The sequence below is a fragment of the Podarcis raffonei genome, chromosome 10 (assembly GCF_027172205.1).
Source record: "Podarcis raffonei isolate rPodRaf1 chromosome 10, rPodRaf1.pri, whole genome shotgun sequence".
NCBI classification, from domain to species: domain Eukaryota; kingdom Metazoa; phylum Chordata; class Lepidosauria; order Squamata; family Lacertidae; genus Podarcis; species Podarcis raffonei.
The window spans coordinates 32,834,171-32,854,591 of record NC_070611.1 but is presented as its reverse complement, the minus strand read 5'-3'; the positions used below and the strand labels follow the sequence as shown (position 1 = coordinate 32,854,591).

At 40.6% G+C, this 20,421-nt stretch overlaps 2 protein-coding genes across 4 annotated transcripts in view; both read left to right on the top strand.

Moving 5' to 3' along the window:
• PTPRR (protein tyrosine phosphatase receptor type R) overlaps window positions 1-6,477 on the top strand; it is a 103,572-nt gene extending 97,095 nt beyond the window's left edge. For all 3 annotated transcript variants that reach the window (XM_053407110.1, XM_053407107.1, XM_053407109.1), the window contains 4 exons: window positions 1,102-1,212; window positions 1,335-1,492; window positions 2,952-3,065; window positions 5,054-6,477. In XM_053407110.1, coding sequence (XP_053263085.1) covers window positions 1,102-1,212; window positions 1,335-1,492; window positions 2,952-3,065; window positions 5,054-5,147 — 477 coding nt within the window. In that variant the 3' untranslated portion in view covers window positions 5,148-6,477. The remainder of the gene's footprint in view (window positions 1-1,101; window positions 1,213-1,334; window positions 1,493-2,951; window positions 3,066-5,053) is intronic.
• Window positions 6,478-8,898: 2,421 nt separating this feature from the next.
• PTPRB (protein tyrosine phosphatase receptor type B) overlaps window positions 8,899-20,421 on the top strand; it is an 81,455-nt gene continuing 69,932 nt past the window's right edge. The window contains exons 1-2 of the mRNA XM_053407104.1: window positions 8,899-9,063; window positions 10,192-10,590. Coding sequence (XP_053263079.1) covers window positions 8,988-9,063; window positions 10,192-10,590 — 475 coding nt within the window. The 5' untranslated portion in view covers window positions 8,899-8,987. The remainder of the gene's footprint in view (window positions 9,064-10,191; window positions 10,591-20,421) is intronic.

The following is a 20,421-nucleotide window of genomic DNA, read 5'->3' as shown; positions in this document are numbered from 1 at the left end:
ACTTCCAGTTCCATGCGGAGAGGATTGCAGCCTTAATATAGCAATTGGTTTTTAATCAAGACATTTATGTGCAGCATGAGATTTAAATAAAATAATTTCATAGGCACTGGTATAATAATGGGGCTTTTAAAAACATGTAAGCAGTTAAAGAAGAAGAAGCTGCTAACGGCTGAAGAATGTGTGGGGAAACTGGACTTTTATGAAAATTCAATGGAAAAGTAGTCAGACAATATTCTATGTATTAGCTAAATGAATTTTGAACATGCAGAGCTCCTATTTCTGATCTCTAACATTCTTATTCACAAATTGTATGTTGGTTCCCCCCACCACCACCTTCTGTTATCTATTCACAAAACAAGGCGTGTAAAGGCAACCGTAATAAATTTGCTAAGTAATTAAAATGTGTTATGAATATATGCACATGCATTTGAATTCAAGGTTTGCATCTAAAGTTCACAGGGAAAGGCCATGATTGGCTATTTTTTCTGGCATCATAAACCATTGGTTTGGATCACTGGATTGCCCTCCAGGTGTTCTTGGACCTCAACCCCCATCACCTCTCAGCACTGGCCATGATGGGAGTTAGGTCAACAACATCTGGAGACCAAAGGATGGGAAAGCCTCAGTTAAAGATGTATAGAGGGAGGAGAACTTGAATCATCATAAAATCTGTTTCCAAAAATTCAAAGTGAGTCTCACTAAGGTGTGAAATGCTAGCATGTGCTGTAGGTGTGCTGTAGTGGGTCTGCACATGCATTTTATTGTAGGTGTGGGCTGGAGACAAGACACACACACACACACAACACAACACAAACAAACAAAACCCTACCTTAGGGTAAGTACCATTGAACTCAAATGACATTTTTAAAAAGTCACCTGCAACATCTCCCCAAATGGCAAAGAGGGGACAAAACAGGATCATATTCCAGAAAATGGAACTGTCCATGGGAAATAAGGACAATATTGGAAATATTAGCATTTATATTAAAAATTATATTGAAATATTAGCAGTTTTAACAAGGGAGTTATTCCATCACCACTATCAAGCAAAACAGGGTTTGTTTGTTTTAAATCAAGCATTTAAAAATTTCTCTTTTCCAGAAATGTGTGCTCTATTGGCCAGAGAAGAGAGGGATATATGGAAAAGTGGAAGTTCTTGTTAACAGTGTGCAAGAGTGTGAGAATTACACTGTCCGTAACCTTACATTAAAGGTAATACAAGTTCTGGTCATTTCTCGTCTCCTAACGTATCTGCTCGTGCCTTCTTTTAACGAGTAATACAATTAAGAAAGCACTATTCGTGCTTCATCACCAGTGTACACGTTTATTTTCAGCAAGGAAGCCTTTCAAGACATGTCAAACATTATTGGTACACATCCTGGCCAGACCACAAAACTCCAGATAGTGCTCAGCCCCTTCTACAACTCATGCTGGATGTCGAAGAGGACAGGGTGGGATCCGTTGGTAGAGGACCTGTAATTGTGCATTGCAGGTAATTTGCTTTCTTTCTTTCTTCTTTTAAAAAAAGTTGTTTCTCTTGCAAATTCAGTGAAGCAGAATTTCTATAGGGGTGCTGGGGGGGGGGATTCAGAAACCAAATCACTATGTAAAGTCACTGTTTGCTGCCATCTTCTCATTTTCCTGATACCACTTGATAGGAAGATAGAAAGCTTGTACTGGTTGTCCCCATCCCAATGTAGCGAACAACATTTCTACTGAATTAGAATTGCAGTCGCAGAAATGTGTTTACCTTTACACCGTTGCTGTTCTCCCAAGGTGTTGCCTCAACTTTCCCCTCAGCATATCTCTATATGCTAATTTTTAATAAAGCAGAGAAATGTGCAATTGCACATTCCCACCATGCTGGGGCAGGAAACCATTACAATTTTGTGCTGTGGGTCGCTGCTCAGCTATGAAAGGAGCAAACTGAAACATAAGCAAACCTAGAAAACTAGGAGGGAAATCGGCAGATTGAAGCACACCTTTCATGCTTTGAGGAAATGGCACGTGTGTCACTCCTTGTCAGTGTTAACATTGTCTAAATTCTGCTCCTCTTTTTGGAAAACAAATTTCCTCTTTTTTATGATTTCAAACATTATAGTCTTGTATGAATAGAAGGCAAGATCATCCCAGTGCTGGATTTACGTATAAACTAAGCAAGCTATAGATTAGGGCCCCACTCTCTTGGGGGGGGGGGCAAAAAAATTAAAGGGGAAAAAACCGGGAGGTACATTTCCAAAATATAAGATAAAAAACAAATAAAATAAAACCTACATAGAGCAACAGTGTTTTGTTTTGTTTTGTTTTGTGTTGTGTAGGCTCCTATGATGTAAGTAATGGGCCCCGCCTGCTTGCCTGCTCCCTAAAATATCACTGGTTTGCTCATTTCTATATATAGGGTGCCTACATTCTGCATGGATTGGTTGCATGGCAACATATGCAAATGGCTTTAGATACCTATTAGGTCCATAAATTACCATATAGCATATATTCAACACAAAAAACAGTGACAATTTATTGTTGACAAAGGACAGCTGGACATATAAAGGGCCCCATTACCTTCAGTAGCTTAGGGCCTCATCAAACCTAAATCGGGCCCTGATCATCCCTCATAATATTGGACGGGGGGAATGATTTCAAACTGAGTTTATAAGGATATATTAAAACCATCGAAAGAACCATTTTAAAGAAAAACCCTGCCTCAGCATAATCAGGGCCATATGTGTTTTTACAGAATAGAAACCTGAAAATGCCAATCTACTAATTCACCAAGCATTAATATTTTCTGCTAGGTGTAGGGTGTGAAATATGAACCAATAAGATTATCCTGGGCTCACCATTCCTTCTTCTCCATGGGTAGAACTTTGACAGATGATGGAAGATGAATATGACTGACATTTTAGTCCCTTTGATCTTAGGTGTGGCTTTTTTCCCCTTTTTTTAACTTTCAGTGCTGGAATAGGAAGGACTGGATGTTTCATTGCTACCGCGATTGGTTGTCATCAGCTGAAGGAAGAAGGAGTTGTTGACGCATTAAGCATTGTCTGCCAACTTCGTTTGGACAGGTAAGATGACGCCACATGCAAAATCCATCTGCAGTCCCAGTCCTGGTCATTTCTCCCATCCAACACTATTTGCCAAAACATCAAAGAGATGGAGATTTGTTCATGCATTGCCATCATCCTATCTAGTTTGGCCCGTGGGGAATCATTCTAGGAACAAACTCACTTTTGTGTATAATGAAGACTCAATAAATTCATTTGGAGTAGGAATGGGGATAAATTTGGTTTGGTTTGCAGTACCTAATTCACACTTTCCGATATAATATGTGAGCCAAAACTTGGATATCCTTCCAAACTTGCACATCTCCGAAATTTTGTGATGCAATTCCTGAACCAAAATATGTGTACACAAATGGGTATTTGTGGGGACAGTATGCTTTAAAATGCATGCACCGATGGATATAAAGTACAAAAATGCATTATATTAGGAAACTTGCTTGCAGAAATGTGTTTATTAGTCAAAACAGCCTGCGAAGATGTGTATATTAGTAGAAATACACACTAAAATGCTGGATAATTTTTGCGAGGTCTTTTCTGTTGTTGCTTTTTAACACAAACCAATGCATAACTACAGCAAACAGAGCTTAGGGCAGGAAAAAGTAGAAATGGAGACAAAGTGAAATGGACAGATTCGCCCATCCCTAGCTTGGAGTTTTTGAAGAAAAATATTAAAAAGCAACTTCAACAGACTGCAATTTTCAGCAGACAAGTAGTGATGGTAGGATTAGTACTTAATTCTTTCCCTGCCTTCCCTTTTAGTATGAGTCCTTGTTTGATAGCGGTGCAGAAACTCCAGGGTACTTTTGCAGTGACTTTTAACACATTTGTCATAGGTGTCCACACACTATACTTTTATGGTCAAAACCAAATAAGAATGGCACTGTCGAATGCTGCAGTCGGTGAGTCACTGCTGCAGAATTTCTTCTGTGTCAGCTGGTAAGGCAGGAAGCCTGGGAGGCGTTAGAAAAAGGACAGGAAAACCTGCACTTTGTACATGTGCCCCTACGGTCACAATAGGTCACATATTTAATGTAAGAATGAAAATGCATTGACACTGGGAGCCAGGTTTTGATTTGCTGCTATGTTTTAAGACGCACGTTGCTCCCTCCAAATTAATTTGGAATAAATAGTTCAGTGGCTGAGGCGCTGCACGTTGCAAAAAGAGGAAGCAAAACCTGACAGTGTAATTTTAGCTTTTCATAGCATGAAATATAAAATGCAGCAGATTGCCTGCAAACATCCATCTTTAACATTAAGTTTCTGCTCATTACTGTATTTGGGGCCGATACAGAACCCCATGTGAAACCTCGTTAGACAGAAATGAAAAGTAATGTGAACCTACAGACCATAAGCTAGAGATGAGAAACCTCTGACCCTCCAAATATTTGTTGGACTAATAATAATAATAATAATAATTTATTTATATCCCGCCCTCCCCAGCCGAAGCCGGGCTCAGGGCGGCTAACAACAATAAAATAGTACAACATTCTAAAATCATTTCATTATAAAATTAATTCAACTCAAATTGATGGCAACCATTAGGCTAAAGTTCTGTGAAGATTGCCAAAGGAGGGAGTCAGGCTGTGCCCTGACCAAAGGCCTGGTGGAACAGCTCTGTCTTGCAGGCCCTGCGGAAAGATGTCAAGTCCCGCAGGGCCCTAGTCTCTTGTGACAGAGTGTTCCACCAGATTGGAGCCACAGCCGAAAAAAGCCCTGGCTCTAGTTGAGGCCAGCCTAACCTCTCTGTGGCCTGGGACCTTCAGGATGTTTTTGTTTGAAGACCGTAAGTTCCTCTGTGGGACATACCAGGAGATGCTCCCAGCAACCCTATTGGTCATGCTGACTGGACCTGATGGGATCTGGAGCTCAATAGCATCTGAATGGCTATGCCATTAGCAGTGATACCCCTATAAACTCTCTGGGGTAGTGGGAACTATTCTGTCACTAAAGGTACTTGCCATCTCTTTCCACCTCCCCCTTTTTCCCCCCAGAGGTGGAATGGTCCAAACCAGTGAACAGTATGAATTTGTGCATCATGCGCTGAACCTGTACGAAAGCAGGCCATCTCCTGAAGCTGTCCAGTGAAAACAAGAAGGAAGAAGCAAATATGTTGATCTCTCTTGGGGTAATTTGATTCGTTACCTACCAGCAACTTCTTCAAGGAGTTTACAGCCGTGAAGAGGAGTGGCGCTGCAGCCAACTTGTAAAAGGAATGTGGATGGTTAAAAACAAAAACAAAAGCATACAAGATTGATGGACCTTTGTCTTGAATGTATTGTGAGTTCCCTGAACCAGTTTTTAAATGAAGGTTAATGTACTGATGTTACATTTGGATTTCACATATATATCTTATGGAGGATTTGTTTCTGTATTAGTGGGATCTGCCACACAGAACGTATGTAACGTATGTTTGTATGTTCTACTATAGATGGACTTGGGAAATTCCACTGAAGAAATGTGTACAAATGCTTTAACGTTTGCAACAACAACAAAAAGTCTGTCTTGTGAATAGGCTGTCAGGTGTTCTGCTGTACCTGTTAAGTGCTATTACCTATTATGTGGTAAACTTTATTCCGAGCCTTTTATGATTCTTGCCAATTATGATTCTTGGTCAATTATTGGCTTCAAATGGAAACAAATATTTTTTGAAAAGCCCATTGTTTTTGAAACTATTCAAAATCAGTTAGGTATTTTATATGACAGCTCCTAAGTTGTCTTATACGACAACTCCCAAGTACTCTTAGATATTTAAGTGTGTATAGTAAATTCTGTAAAGCATTGTGGAACACAATGGCGGCCACATAAAGGGAGTGTTTCCTGTGCGAGCCTGACTGAAAGAAATAAAAGTTATAAAAGAAATCCTGTGTTTCATTCGAGGTTGCTGTACCCTTGTGAACTTCTCTTTCGCTTCATTGGGGCTTGCACAAGTGACATTTCCAGTGGATTGAGCCCAGTGTCTTTTTTTCAATGTTGATGTATATATTTGATACTGTTGATTGTCTTAGAAGCTGCTTTTTGCTCCAGGACAGAATCCGGTGTATTTGTAAATCTTGTGAGTCGTTTTAATTTTTAAAAAAGAGAAACTTTGTAACATATACTAAATGGTAAGAATTTTAAATATTTGCCTGTCTTTTACCGAAAGCTTTTTTTATATAAAAAAAAACAAGTTCCATTTATTGTAATGAGATGGATGGGTGTTCAGGGGAACACAAACTAGAATGGACCATGAGGATCTTGGTGTTTTCTTCTTTTTATCTTCGCAGTGATCAGTTTGTAAAGACAAAAAAAGTATTGCTGGAACCCCCCATTTGGCAAGAACTGAGGAGTCTCAGCATAGGATTTGATAATGAGTTTCTAAAGCAGTTATGTTACCTTTGCTTCATCCAACCAATAAACTTGATACAAAATATTTAAAGATGTCTATAGCTTCCTCATGTTATTTCACCGATTACCAGCCAATTTTCTCCCTCAGCAAGCCCATGAAACTCAGGTCTGTCTCTTAGCTTCATGTTGAAGTGATACTCATCTCAGAATACCCCGCCCTGGGCATTTTACTTCCCATAGTACCCTGTAATATGCTCCTTCCTCTGGTCTACCTAGGCCTAATCCAAGATGTCTTTTCTGCTTGAGGTGAAGGACAAATTGACCCCCTCCCTAATTCCATGTACAGAAGATAGTCTCATTGGCATCTGAGGCTTACCGTGCCCTCCAGTGCACCCGGGGGCAGCAGACTAGTTTCCAACGGCCTGTAGGACAGGACTCATCACAGCACACATAGCTTTGTCCTCCAACACCTCACCACTTGTCCCCAACCCAGCATCAGCTGCTAAAGGTGCCCTCCCCACTCTGTCTAATGGTAGGGCTGGCTCTGGGCCATCTCCTCGGCTGGCAGAAAGTGGTGTGAGGCCATTGGTGAGCGCATAGGGCCTTTCCCTGAAACATTTTCTGCCATTTCAGCTGAGTACTTCGGTGTTCAACCTGCAGTGCAGAAATCTCCCCTCTGGATGTGAACGCTACGGAAGTTGACACACCCATCTTTAAAGATATGTGAAAGTAGTATTAGCTAAAGATGAGGCAATTAGCCAGAGCCAAGGGTGCAAAGTACCTCAGGATTATACATGGGTAGGGGCGAAATGAGACTCAGTTTGCATTTAAAGGCTACCTAATCTGAACGTTCTGAAACAAAATGTGAACTGAAACACAGCCGTCCTTCAAAGTCACGCTTCTCCAAATTTGTGATGCAGTTCTCCAGCCAATGTGTCAAAAATGCCTATATTAGGAGAAAGTGTACATAGAAAGGATTATATTATTGAAAATAATGTACACAAATGCATTATATTAAGAGAAATTGCCTTGCAAAAATGTGTATTTTAGGCAAAATTATAGGCAAATGTGGATACAGTGGTACCTCGGGTTAAGTACTTAATTCGTTCCAGAGGTCCGTTCTTAACCTGAAACGGTTCTTAACCTGAAGCACCACTTTAGCTAATGGGGCCTCCTGCTGCCGCCGCACCGCCGGAGTACAATTTCTGTTCTCATCCTGAGGCAAAGTTCTTAACCTGAAGCACTATTTCTGGGTTAGCAGAGTCTGTAACCTGAAGCGTATGTAACCTGAAGCGTATGTAACCTGAGATACAACTGTATTAGAATAAATCTGCACTAAAATACTGATTAATTTTTGTGAGGCCTTTTTAAAATAGCAATTGCGTGGAATTGTGAAGAACTGAATTTAAGATTGAAAAAATGAGAAACAGAGAGAAACCAGAGAGATATAGCAGAGATAGACATGGGTATATCTTGGTGGGTAGATTGAGAGACACGTACATGCCCCAGTCTCCCTGGAACAAAGAAAGTAGCCCTAAGATTTACAGTTCTGCACTCAGAAGGGGCAGACGCTGCATAAAAGTTTCCATCCATCTGGACAAGATAGGATCAAAAAAGGGTACAGTGGTACCTGTTTTCAAACATCTCAGAAGTCGAACGTTTCGGTTTTCGAACGCCGTAAACCCAGAAGTTAATACTTCAGTTTTTGAACACGCCTTGGAATTCAAACATGCCACACTGCTTCTGCTGAGTGAAAGATCCGGAGGCCTAGCTGTCGGCTATTGAGTTTTCGGTTTTCGAATGTTTCAGAACTCGAATTGTTTTCTGGAACGGATTACGTTTGAAAACCAAGGTACCACTGTGCTACTAAGAGAAGAATCAGAATTCAGTGTCGTGGCCTTCCCTTCATGCTGGCTTCCTAATACAAAAGGTCCAAGCCATCGGCATCAATTAAACTCACAAAGGAGTGTTCACACATGACATGCAACAAGTGTTCAATTTGTGTACCTGGGTTCAGAACAGCTGAGCTGTCCAAATTTTCGAGTGTCCATTCTTTCACACAAACACTTATACACCCATAGGGACAATATAATGTGTGAATAAGCCTAATGGGAGAGACTTCTGGGTGTGAGTCAAACGTGGTATCTAATCACGTGATGCTCCTGGATGGATTCATAACATATCATTACACAAGCTTGAGTGTTTACAGGACAACATAGTATATATTTACATCGGCCAATCAAGAATACCTGCAGACACAGAATGGTTTACAGACAGGCAATTAAAGGAAATTATAGCCCCTTTTCCTCTGCTGAGTTTTCAAAGATGCTTAAGCTCTGTATTTGTTTTTGAAATGTACCCCTCTTTTGCTTGTGTTTTGCCTAGCCAGGACAGATAGCTAGTGCATACTGAAGAATCATATGAAATGACAAAGTGGTATAAAAAACCCAAAAAACACAATTGAATAGAAGGAAGTGTTCGTCACTGACATTTTCCTCCTGCGAAGGCACATTTCCTTCCTAGCCTTCGCTTCACTTATCTAGGGTATGCATTTTTCTAAAAAGGAAAAAAAAATGAGCAAGAGAGAAAGAGAAAGAAGCAATGGGAGTTGTTAGAAGAAAAATGGAGAGTTTATTTCACATTCTAATTTCTACTTGCCTGGCTTTTGGGATCTCTGGTAAGTACAACTCCCCTTCAGATTTTTGTGTTTCTTGCTCCTTCTGGCCGTGGTTCCCAAGAGTTCCTGGGAGTTTCCCCTGAGCTGCTGAAAGGGAATGATTTCCGTGCTTCAGTTTATACAATAAGGGAGAGAGGCATTGGCCAAGTAAAACCCAAGATTGTTTAGGTTTCAATCAAAAAAAGGAAATAAACTTTCTTTTGAATCATTGCTTCATTCTTTGAGAAGTCCTCCCCACTGGACACTCTCTTTGGTTCATGCTCATTTGTGAGGGACTTTGAAACTTTATCCATGTTTTGTGCAGGCAAGTTATAAAATCAGAGGCTTTTACAGATACATTTTTGCTAGAACTTATCGTAATATAAATCATCCCACAGCTAATTACAAATGAAACACAGAAAAAGGGAGCAGCCAGGCATATTCTTCAGCTGAAGATGGGGCTCATCACTGAAGAGCTGAAATTGTATTTATTCCATGCTGTAAAATATGGGATGAGAAAGAACTTATTTTGTGATGCGAGGGGGTGATTCCTTGTGATTTTGTGATTCCTGAGTCTAACCACTGCTGTATACACAGTATCAGTCAGTCATTATTGCAAAGCAGTGAATGGAAACCGCATTGTAATGAGCAGCATAAGTCAGGGAGTTTATATTAATAACACCATATCTCATGTTTATATGAAGTAAACGGAGCCCAAGGGCAAAAGAAGCAGAGAGACAGATTTGAAAACACTTTCAAGCAAATGGTTTGCATGTTGCAAACCAGTTTTTAAAAGGATTATTAAGAGTTTGACTTATTGTTTCATAGTGAAATGAAAACATGGGTTGGTTAATGGCTTGGTTTGATTTTTCCCCCCTCTACTCTGAGTGGAATTAAATTTACGGAATCCACAGAAGTATGCAGAAAGTCTGTACACCATGATCCCAAACCTCCTTTTGACACAACTGTGAACTTTCTTTTTACCATGATTTGTAGGCGAGTGCCACAACAGAAAGATAGTGAGATGATAATGGTTATGGAAATGGGTTATCACACTTGTGGAGCTTGTATGGTTGCTATTGTTTCTGTTCTGTGAACCTTAATATATACTCTGTCCCATTTGTATGGGTTCTTCGTTTCCCCTCTCAGGTGGTTTTCTTATTATCCATGAGCTAAAACAGCAATGTATTTATGAAAGCAATAAAACAGTATATGTGGGAACATGCAACCTGACCAATATAAACCAGCAGTGGAGATGGATGAAGAATGAAAAGCTCCTCCATGTTAGATCTGGCCAATGTCTGGCTATCAGCAGGTTTAAGGCGGCCCATTCGCGCAAAGCCATCACCACCAACTGCTCTGAGGCACCCAGTTGGACCTGTCACAGCAGGGAAGGACTCCTTGAGGTGAAAAACAGCTTTCTGTTCCTCAAGAAACAAGGCTCGACGGTAGTAGTGAAGATGGGGAGGAAATACCTTCATAGTTGGAAAAGAATTGACGTCAGCAAGAAGGGAGAGACTCTCCATGACAACCTGTGCTCAAGGAATGGTAAGCCACTCCTTCGAATATGCTTCCCATGAACAGTAAAGTGTGTCTTGTGCTGACCAGTTTTGAAAGTTTTTGTTTTGTTTTGCATTTATATCATTGTTTCAAAGTAGTGTATGTGGTTCTTCCCCCTCCTTCCCTCCAACAACCATGTGAGGTAGGTTAGGTTGAGAGGCAGTGATTGGGCCAATGTCACCCAGTCAACTTCATGGCCCTGTCTACATTGACATTTAAGTAACATGACTTGCACTAATAAAAAGCCATTAAGGGTAGGTTCAAAGCCACATTTTAAAGGAAAGGAATAAAATGTCTCTTCCTCGTATGTTTAGGTATTTTTAGCCTGTCGGGTGCTTTCTTAGCTGAAAGCCAGTATGGGGTAATAGTATGAATGTCAGACTAGGAGCTGGGAGACCAGGGTTCAAATACCCACTCAGCCATGAAGTTCACTAGATGCCTTTGCGCCAATCACTGCCTCTCAGCCTAACCTACCTCACAGGGTTGTTGTGGAGATTAAAAGAGGAGGGGGGAACCATGTATGCCACCTTGAGTACCTTGGAGGAGAAGGCGGGATATAAATTTAATAAATAATAAGACAATTAACAGTATTTGGTCCTTTGGCACTCTGAAATAGCTTTTAAATGGCCTTTCTTGGTTTTATTGTTTTGTTTATTGTTGTGTGTAGGTCTGATACAGTCTGCAAAAAAAGAGTATACAAATTACACAACATCCCCTCTTCAAACATTTCATCACAGAAATGAAGAGTAAAAAAATCAGCAATCTTTTAAAAACAAAATCAAGCAACTGTAGTGGTGCATAGGCAGGTATATCTTCACAAACATAAGCTCCTCAGTTGTTTGTTCATCTGATATTACATAGCATTTACAAGCACTTAGTATTCCTAATAATAAGCAGGTAATGTAGAACTGTATTATTTATTTTCTAAGCAGGATACAATAGAAGAAATAAAGGGGATATTCACAAAAATGTTGACCTACAGACCCATTTTTCATTTCCCAATATAGTTAACATGTTTTATTTCATTTTAAATATAATTTTCCAAAGTTTTGTTATCTGGCAACAGTTCTTCAAAATTTTACACTTGAGTGAAAAAAACTCAGGATGTCTGGTTCCTCCTTGCTGCCACCAAAGTTCTGTTAAAGACCTCTCCAAGAAAATACACAATGGCCCTTTGTCGTCTTGATAGTTTTGCTTTCCCATTGGGTGAATTGACAAGAAATGTTATGTTAACAACAAAATCAGTAAAAATTGCGTTGGTTAAAATTCTTCCTTAAGGTTCTTAACCTTAAGAAAAGGTGCTGGAATGTTACCTGAAATGTGTTATATATGCAATGTGACAAATGTAATATACACAATGTGCAACTTACATAGCATAAATGTACTGTCATTTAAACCTATTTTTAGGATAGTCATAATTCCTTCGCTGAGAATTTCATAATTATTAGGCCTGTTTTTTCTATCATATCATCAGTGTGGGGCACCTTACAGAGTTTTACAGACAGGTGCCTGCCATCAAGAAACTTAACTTAACTGAAAGATAAATCAGACTAGGGGAGCTGGTATCACTTTTAGAAGAAATGTAATATAATCATGTGTTGATATATTTAGTAATTAGATACCCTTTTAAGGTTAATGGTCAGTAACTTCAACCTTAGTATGGTTTAAAAAGGCATAGAATGTACATTTTCTCTACTAGACCCTCACCTGCTTTCTTGAAGCTTGTTACCAGCTTCCCTTCAGATGCATCATGGAGGCAGGTGCAGCCTGATTGGCTCTCCCTAGCTAGGATGAATAATTGGTATCATCTAGAGCAGTTTCCCGAACTTGGGTCTCCAGCTGTTTCTGGACTACAATTCCCATCATCCCTAGCTAGCAAGACCAGTGGCCAGGGATATTGGGAATCTGCCTCATGGGTCAAATCTGTCAGAACTGCTCACCTGTCAAAATCTCTCATTCCCATAGGAGCAAAGGTGGGTTTAAAGGGGAAGAGGGTGGAGATAGGAAAGCAAGCGAGGCAGTGTCATCCACCATCCTCAGCACAGATCTGAATACAATGCAGTTTAGCTTTAAATCAGAGGCAGTGTAAAATGCCTCTGATAAAAACTTCTATCAAGGGCATCCTACTTTTAAGCAGAGTGAGGTGGCCACCCAGTTAAGTATAGTACTGTATTTCACTGAAATGGTAAATGCTTGTGTGCATTACTTTGTGTTTAAATCTGATTAGTTGGTAACTGAATTCTAGAGAGTTCTCTAGTAGTTCTCATGTGATTGGCTAACAGGGGTCACATGGGAGGTATATAACGATGGAGAGACTCCATTTTATGGGAAGCAAGATGACTGTGTTTTAGAATCCACTGCGAACACTGCTAAATTGAATAGAGTGTTAGAGTGCTTCTCTGCTTGAAAGAAAGACAGGAAAGGTTCAGGAGAAGGTAAAAGTGGTAATCTCTCAAAGGAGCTGCAATGCATGGCCTAACTGAAATACAAAGTACTGAGCTCTGGAAAGAGAGAAAAATGCAGCTGTTTGGAAGTTAGAATAAGAGACTGAAAGCCCATGCTTGGACACGCATGCGACTGTAAACATTATCTTTTAATTCATCTATAAGTTTCTGCAAGTTAAATGTTTTAATGTTAAAATCTGGACATTGGTTTAATTTCCAAAGAAGGGTGTCAGTCATATCTATGATATGAGCTTCTTAGCTGTGATTTCGCTACTCTTACTTCAACACGTCTTAGGCAGCAGATATTGGGGGCTGGTCGTTGCAGCCCCTTGGTCCATTTCTCCTGAGCTCCCTGGCCACTACAACCTGCTGGGTCCACACCCTGTATTGGTGATGCTTGCTTGTTTCTGTCCTGGCTTGGCTGGACATGTTACCTCCTCTTCACACAAAACAGGCTGCACCACTGGGAAAGTTCCCAGATTCAGAAAGCAGGCAGGTGGCTGTCAACCCATGCCACAGACTTCAGCAGGCACCACATCTGCATATATTTTGCCTGCTCATGTGATGCATGCTGGTGCCAATGTTGCTGCATTGCGGTATTTGTTTGGGTGGGCAGTGAGCAGGCACCAAGTGGAGCAATAAGCAAATGCCAGCAAAGTGTTAGAGGACAGTACTGTGTTTGCCAGGTGGTCTGTTCTGCTTCCCCCAGGACAGATCTGAGGTCCAAGATCAAGAGCTACTGGGTGGAAGTTGGAGCCTGCCTTTTCTAAAGAAGAGCATGCATACAATTTCTGGGTGCAGTCTTAAGTTATAGCCACAGGGTTAGATTCAAAGACTATTCAAGGCATGTGAAGGAATATTCAGTTTCTTTGAACTTTTCTCCTTGCTAAAAACATTTTATGATTTTAAAGCACCAGTCCTATATCTACTTACCTGGAAGTAAGCCCCACTGAATTCCAGGAGCTTTACATCTAAGCAGACATTCATTGAATTGCACTGTAAATATTTATGTGAGCCTTAGGGATAAACCTAATAAATTAAAGGAGCAGTTGTGAGGAGTACCATCAATGATATTGGCAAACTGAAATCCAGAAAACATTCTCAGTAGATCAACCTGTTAGGAAGCAGACAGGACATTGAGTTGTATCACTAACAGTGCAATCCTATCCATGTCTACTCAGAAGGCATGACCCATCCCATTCTGCTGCCTGAGGCAAAATGGGAAGTTGCCACCCCTCTGCCAAAGCCTCCCTTACCTGGCCTGTGCAGCGGTGCCAGCCAAGGGGTGGTGGCAAGTTCTGGCAAGATCTCACGAGATCTTAAAAGAGCTTGCAGAGCTCTGTGGAAGCCACTGGTGCTGCTCCACAAGCAGCAGAGCTGGGGAGGCTGGTGGGGCACCCACAAGGGTGGTAGGGCACCCATTTGAAATCCCACCACCCAAGGTGGCTGCCTCAGCTAGCCTTGTTGGTGGGCCGGCACTGCTCAGTGGTAAGCCCCTTTGAATTCAACAGGGATTAGTTCCAAGTAAATGGATATAGATTTTCAGCCTTTGCACTCCTATACCTTTAAATCAGTGTCATACCACTTCAAACAGTCAAAGCATCCTGTGAACTGCAGTTTAAGGGTGTTGAGAGTTGTTAGGAGACCCCCCCTATTCCCTTCACCATGCTACAATTCTCAGCATCCTCTGGGAAAACAGGAATGTTTGTTAAGCCAATCTTAGAATTGTTGCTTTCTGTATGTAGTGCATATGGAGTTTCATTGAATTTCCTTCTGAGTAGACATGGCTATGATTTTGTTGTAAATCTTATCAGCATTGCACAAATTTTGAGACTCAACATATTTATATAACTTGGGAAAGGACTCATTTGTTTAAACAGTTATTTGCAATTTGTCCTTAAAAAAATAGCTTGCTAGCTAAATTTGTGGAGTGGATAGTTCACAAAGCAGAGAGAAGGAACACTGGTTCGGTGGTTGCAAATGAGGTCCTTACCTTATTTCAAAAGCTAACTTGTTTCATTTTTAGTTTTATTTGAAAAGCGACTCTACATATTATTTATTGACTAAATTGTACTCTGATTAGAAGACTAATATTTTTTTTAAATCCCCAAAAAGAATCCTCATTTCGACGAAGAAAAAAAATTATCAGACACCAAGTGTGACATGAGTCATTTTACTCGTACTTTATATCCTCCCTTTGTTTTGTCTGCAGTCTTAAGTAGACAAAACAGAGGATAAGCGAAAAGGATATAGCATAATAGCTAAATGACTGATGTGTATTTGGAAGGCATGGTGATAAGAATGCACTTATAGTTTCTTCTAAATAGTCCAGCTATGACTCAACGAGCCCAATTATGAGAGCAAAGTAGTGATCCAATGAGCCCCATTACATACAAAGGCATGTGTGTGCACAATAAGGGTTGTGACTTCACTATTCCTATAATGATGGTGGTGATGTGCATATCCAGTGGTATCCTTTGACTGATGTTCAGCAGAATAAAGAGGGAAGCAATTTTCTGTGATTCCCCTTCTCCCCTGTACCTTCATGCCTTTCTAAATTTGCTCTGGATGATCCCTAAACTTTCAGAGCAGTTTTAGCTGGGTGTGGGGTAGGGATGGAGGAGAAAATTGATTCTGTTTGTATTTAAAGCTGAACCTCCCAAATTTGCATTTTCAGATACTATAAAGAACCAAAACACAACCATCCTTTAGAATTCGCACTTCCCTGAATTTTGCAATGCAGTTCTCCAGGCAATTACTGTGTACAAAAAAATATATATACTGCAGTAAACCATGCACAAAAATGTATGTATCAGTGAAAATAACAATAACATGGATTGTATTAGGAAAATTGCTTTGTAAAAAGGTAAAATTGCATAGAAACATTTGTATATATATATGGGAAAATCTGACTAACATGCTGGTGAATTTTGATGAGGACATTTTTTTAAAAGAAAAGAAATGCAAACTGATGTGGAAAGGTGGAGTATTGAAATTGATACTGCAGGAATGATAACTTGAGAAAAACCAACATTGATGGATTGGCTCATCCCGAGTGTGTGAGGACATTGTGGGAGCAAAAATTGCTTCCCTTCCCATTCTGTTGATGGAAGCCTTACTAAGAGCTGAGCAGCATTGTTGGCTTTTTATTACATCATCATAATCTACTACTGGGACGTGGGTGGTGCTGTGGGTTAAACCACAGAGCCTAGGGCTTGCCGATCAGAAGGCTGGCAGTTCGAATCCCCGCAATGGGGTGAGCTGCCGTCACTCGGTCCCCTGTTCCTCATGGAACTTTGAAGTGTCAGGCATAGCTCTAATGGCTTTAGCCCAAACGTAGCAGAGTTTTCCTGCACAGCGAAGAAGCTAGTTGAGGTGGAAATGACTAGTCAGCTAGACTCAGAATAACTATTTACAGGATTTATTAAAAGGAAAAAATAAAACCAGCAGAGTTTCTGCATACAAAACAAAGCAAAATAAATCCTTTCTTTCTCTCTCTCTCTCTTAACCACACACAGCACTCCTACTCCTAACACACACCCCAAAACATCACACTGTCCTAGCAATCCCTAGATAACAGAGTTGAGTGCTGGTCGTTAACCAATCAGAGTAAGTAGTTTCTAGGTCAAGCTGACCTTGGCTTTCTGCCAAGAGTAAATTGACACTGCCTTGAGTTAATTGTGTGAAGCCAGAATCTGTAAGTTTCCCATGAGAACCAATTAACAGAAACTCAACAGTTCCAGCCAACCTTGCAGTTCGAAAGCATGTCAAAGTGCAAGTAGATAAATAGGTACCACTCCGGCGGGAAGGTAAACGGCATTTCCGTGCGCTGCTCTGGTTCGCCAGAAGCGGCTTAGTCATGCTGGCCACATGACCCGGAAGCTGTATGCCGGCTCCCTCGGCCAATAAAGCGAGATGAGCGCCGCAACCCCAGAGTCGGCCACGACTGGACCTAATGGTCAGGGGTCCCTTTACCTTTAATCTACTACTACAATATCTGCCACACTGCTTAAAGTCAATACAAAAACAAAACAAATATACAAATCAATATGAGTCAATAAAATAAAATTGATTGTAAAAACCATAGCAGAAACTCATTGTGCTGCATCACAAATTACTTTTGAACCCACAGATTTGAAATCAGCTTTGTCTCTGCCACAAACATGCTTTCTATTCAAGAGTATGCTCCACTGAGTTCAATAGTGCTTGCAGGCAAATGCTCATAGGATGCAACCTGAAAGAGATTGCTAAAATTTGCTAATATCACAGTCCTTCCCAATGGACACAGCCTGGGCCTCAAGCTTCACTTGTCGCTCCTCCACCACATTTCTTCTATTGTAGTTCTGATTTTTTTAAAAACAACACCACAGTCACATGCAGTATTCCAATATGCATGGTGTTATTATTTGTTCCAGTCCTGGCATTGGTAAGTGAAACAACACATTTAGTGTAATAAAATCCACTGTGTTGATTGATTCAATCCAGAAGTGATGGTACTCATTCTGTGGATAACTTGCAATTCAATGTTTCCACGTTGGAGTTTCCCTCTGAAGTTCAAGAGTCTCCCTTTTTGTTCAAGGATGGCCACCTTATAGTTATAGAACATACCGGGAGGTTCGAATGTTCCCCTGCTGGTTTGGGGATGTTGCCATTTCTGATAACAGATTAGTGCCCATTTATTCTTCTTTTAGATAAAGCCCTGTTTATGCTGTGTAGAGGGGCATTGTGATGCATATGTCACATTAAAAGATGAGAAAAATGAATGAACCCAATATTGTAGGTGACACCAGGCCCTGTAAGAGCGTTGTCAGAGAAGACACTAGGATAGAATTGTTATAGGGTTTGGTCTTTGTGTCCATATCTCTGTAATGTTGTTGCTGATGAGTAGCAGTGTTAGTTTGGGGGTAGAGGCTGTTTGTAAGCAAGGCCTGTGAGAATGAAGTGCCATTGTCAGGACTGATGATTGACAGCATGCTTGAGTGGTTCATAAGTAGAGATTGGTGAATATTTCGATTTCGATTCTGAAATCAGGACCATGATGGGGGAAAGGGTTAATGCCCAACTCTCTGCCATGCGGTTTAGGGATCCCCACGCCAGCTATTTGCAAAAGAAAATACTGCTATGCAGAGGCAAACTGCATGACGGTTATCATCACCTCCACTTTGGCCCTGAATTAACTTGGCACATTTTTTTTAGCGTATTGTTGACACAGTGTTGCCCATATGTTCCAAAATCTCCTGAAGGCAATAATTGAAGCAATCATCATGTCACAAAAGCCACATCGTTCTATAATAGCACAGAGTAGTGATTCCCATATGAAGGAGTTTAACCCACAAATGTATTATTGGACTCCTGCGAATGGATTGTCTCAGGGCCAGTGCTGGATGTTGGGCTGGCCTCACACTTACAGTGACTTTTTTGTGTGTAATTTAACAGACTCCTACAATTTCCTCTTCGGAGAAGAGCAAAGATTATAGTTTAAAATAGAAAAAACATTAGAAGTGAGTCGTGTGTTCATTGGCGGGGGTGGGCCTTCTTGAGGGGTTCAAAATACATGTTAGGCTAACATAACACGCATGTTTTACATTGAAAAGGACCTCGCAGGAACATGCATCTTGTACATGTAAACAGAAGATAGACAGTTTTATTTTATTGGTAGCATTAAACATGCATGTCAATGTTGTTGCTTATAAGGGATGTTGTTCACTGCAAGATGAAAGTTCACCAAGTGGTCCTTTTGGCAGGGGAGAAATCATAGGTTGACATTCTAAGACTTCATAATTACACACTGAGTGATCATATTTGGAAACATCTGCTTCTTCTAACCTAGTAATTACAACTTTTTTAGAGGGGCTGTGAGCTAAAAAATTTATACGTGGCAAGCAGCCTACTGTTGTGGCAGCAAAACAAGGTTTTGCCATGCATGAAACTCTGCTTCTAGGAGTCATTTGCCTCAAGCAAACGCATCCTGCTATTGAAAGGTAACCTGGTTTTCTGTGAGAGGGGGAAGTTCACATTGCAAAGGAACAGTCCCAAACTTTTTGGCCTATAAATGTAGCACTAGTGGTCATAGAACACCACAGATTGAACCTTAATTCCCAGTCACATAGAAAGGACGACATTCTCTTACCACATAGGGAGAAGTATGGAATGTGAACGGAAAATGTGTAAAAGTTTCTTCCTGCACTCCCATTGTAATTTTGGCATTCCCTAAAAGATAGGTGACTTTAAAAAGCTCATATAATTACAGCCCATTACCAGAAGCTTATGGGCAGTGCCCTCCAGGTTATTTCCTGAACAGAGCAAGCATGAGATTTTACATGGAAGAGTTCTGAATATCTGTTATTATAAAGCAGTCTTGAGCCATTTGTGACCAGCCAGGCTTAACGCAGCCTATCAGCTCTGTACAGCAGAATTGGAGAACTTCTTGGTTTTGTAGTAGCCCACCAAAATCTGCTCCCATATGCCTTGTACAAAGAGGTACACAGGTACAGAGCACCTTAAAGGATAGATGAGAGGGCACACGCAGGAACATCAGGACCAGATTCTCCAAAGCTGAAGGGTTACCCAAGTCTCCCTTGATGAACAGTGGAGAAAGCACTGGGTGTAGAGAGGGATAGGAACTTGCCCCAGACTGCTAGGTAGTGATTCAAGAACAGGTGTGAATGGGCTTAGCGTTTACAGGTTTGCCAGGGACACAGTTGCATGTATCATGCACACATACAAAACGTAGTGAACCTTGTATATACAGGTGCCTGTTAAAAGTGAATTCTTTGACCTTGGGCAGAGGTGTTTCTAATAACCAGCCCACATAATCGATTGAATTCCATTTCGTCTTTTATTGCATATGCATTTTTCTGTATCCATTTTGAAGATCTCGAACAAGCTTGCTATTGTAGGGTGGTTGCTGATTATCACATGAGAACATGCTTTTTGAATTCATCAGTCATAATAAACAGATAAGTCAAATTAAAATGGAAAAAAGCAACCTACAACCATACTGTTATCTGTCTGCCATAGCTCAGTAATAGTACATCTGTTTTACACTGAGAAGCTCAATTCTGCACATAATCAGATACAGTATGGGAAATACTTCTCTGAAATCCTGGAGAGTCACTGCCAACATAGACCATACTGAGCTAGATAGCTACCTGGAAAGGTTCCATATCTCTGTCTGTCTGTCTGTCTATCTAGCTAGCTAGCTATGGGCATTTCACTTTTATTATTGAACTGTTTGTTAATCTGCCTGCTCTTCAGTCTTTAAATTGGATTTATTTTTGTGGGGGGATTAAATAAGTTTGGTTGGATGTGGAATTGGACCCCCCTTTTTTAAAAAAAAGAGGATTCCCCCCCCCCCCATTTTTGAGAGGACTTT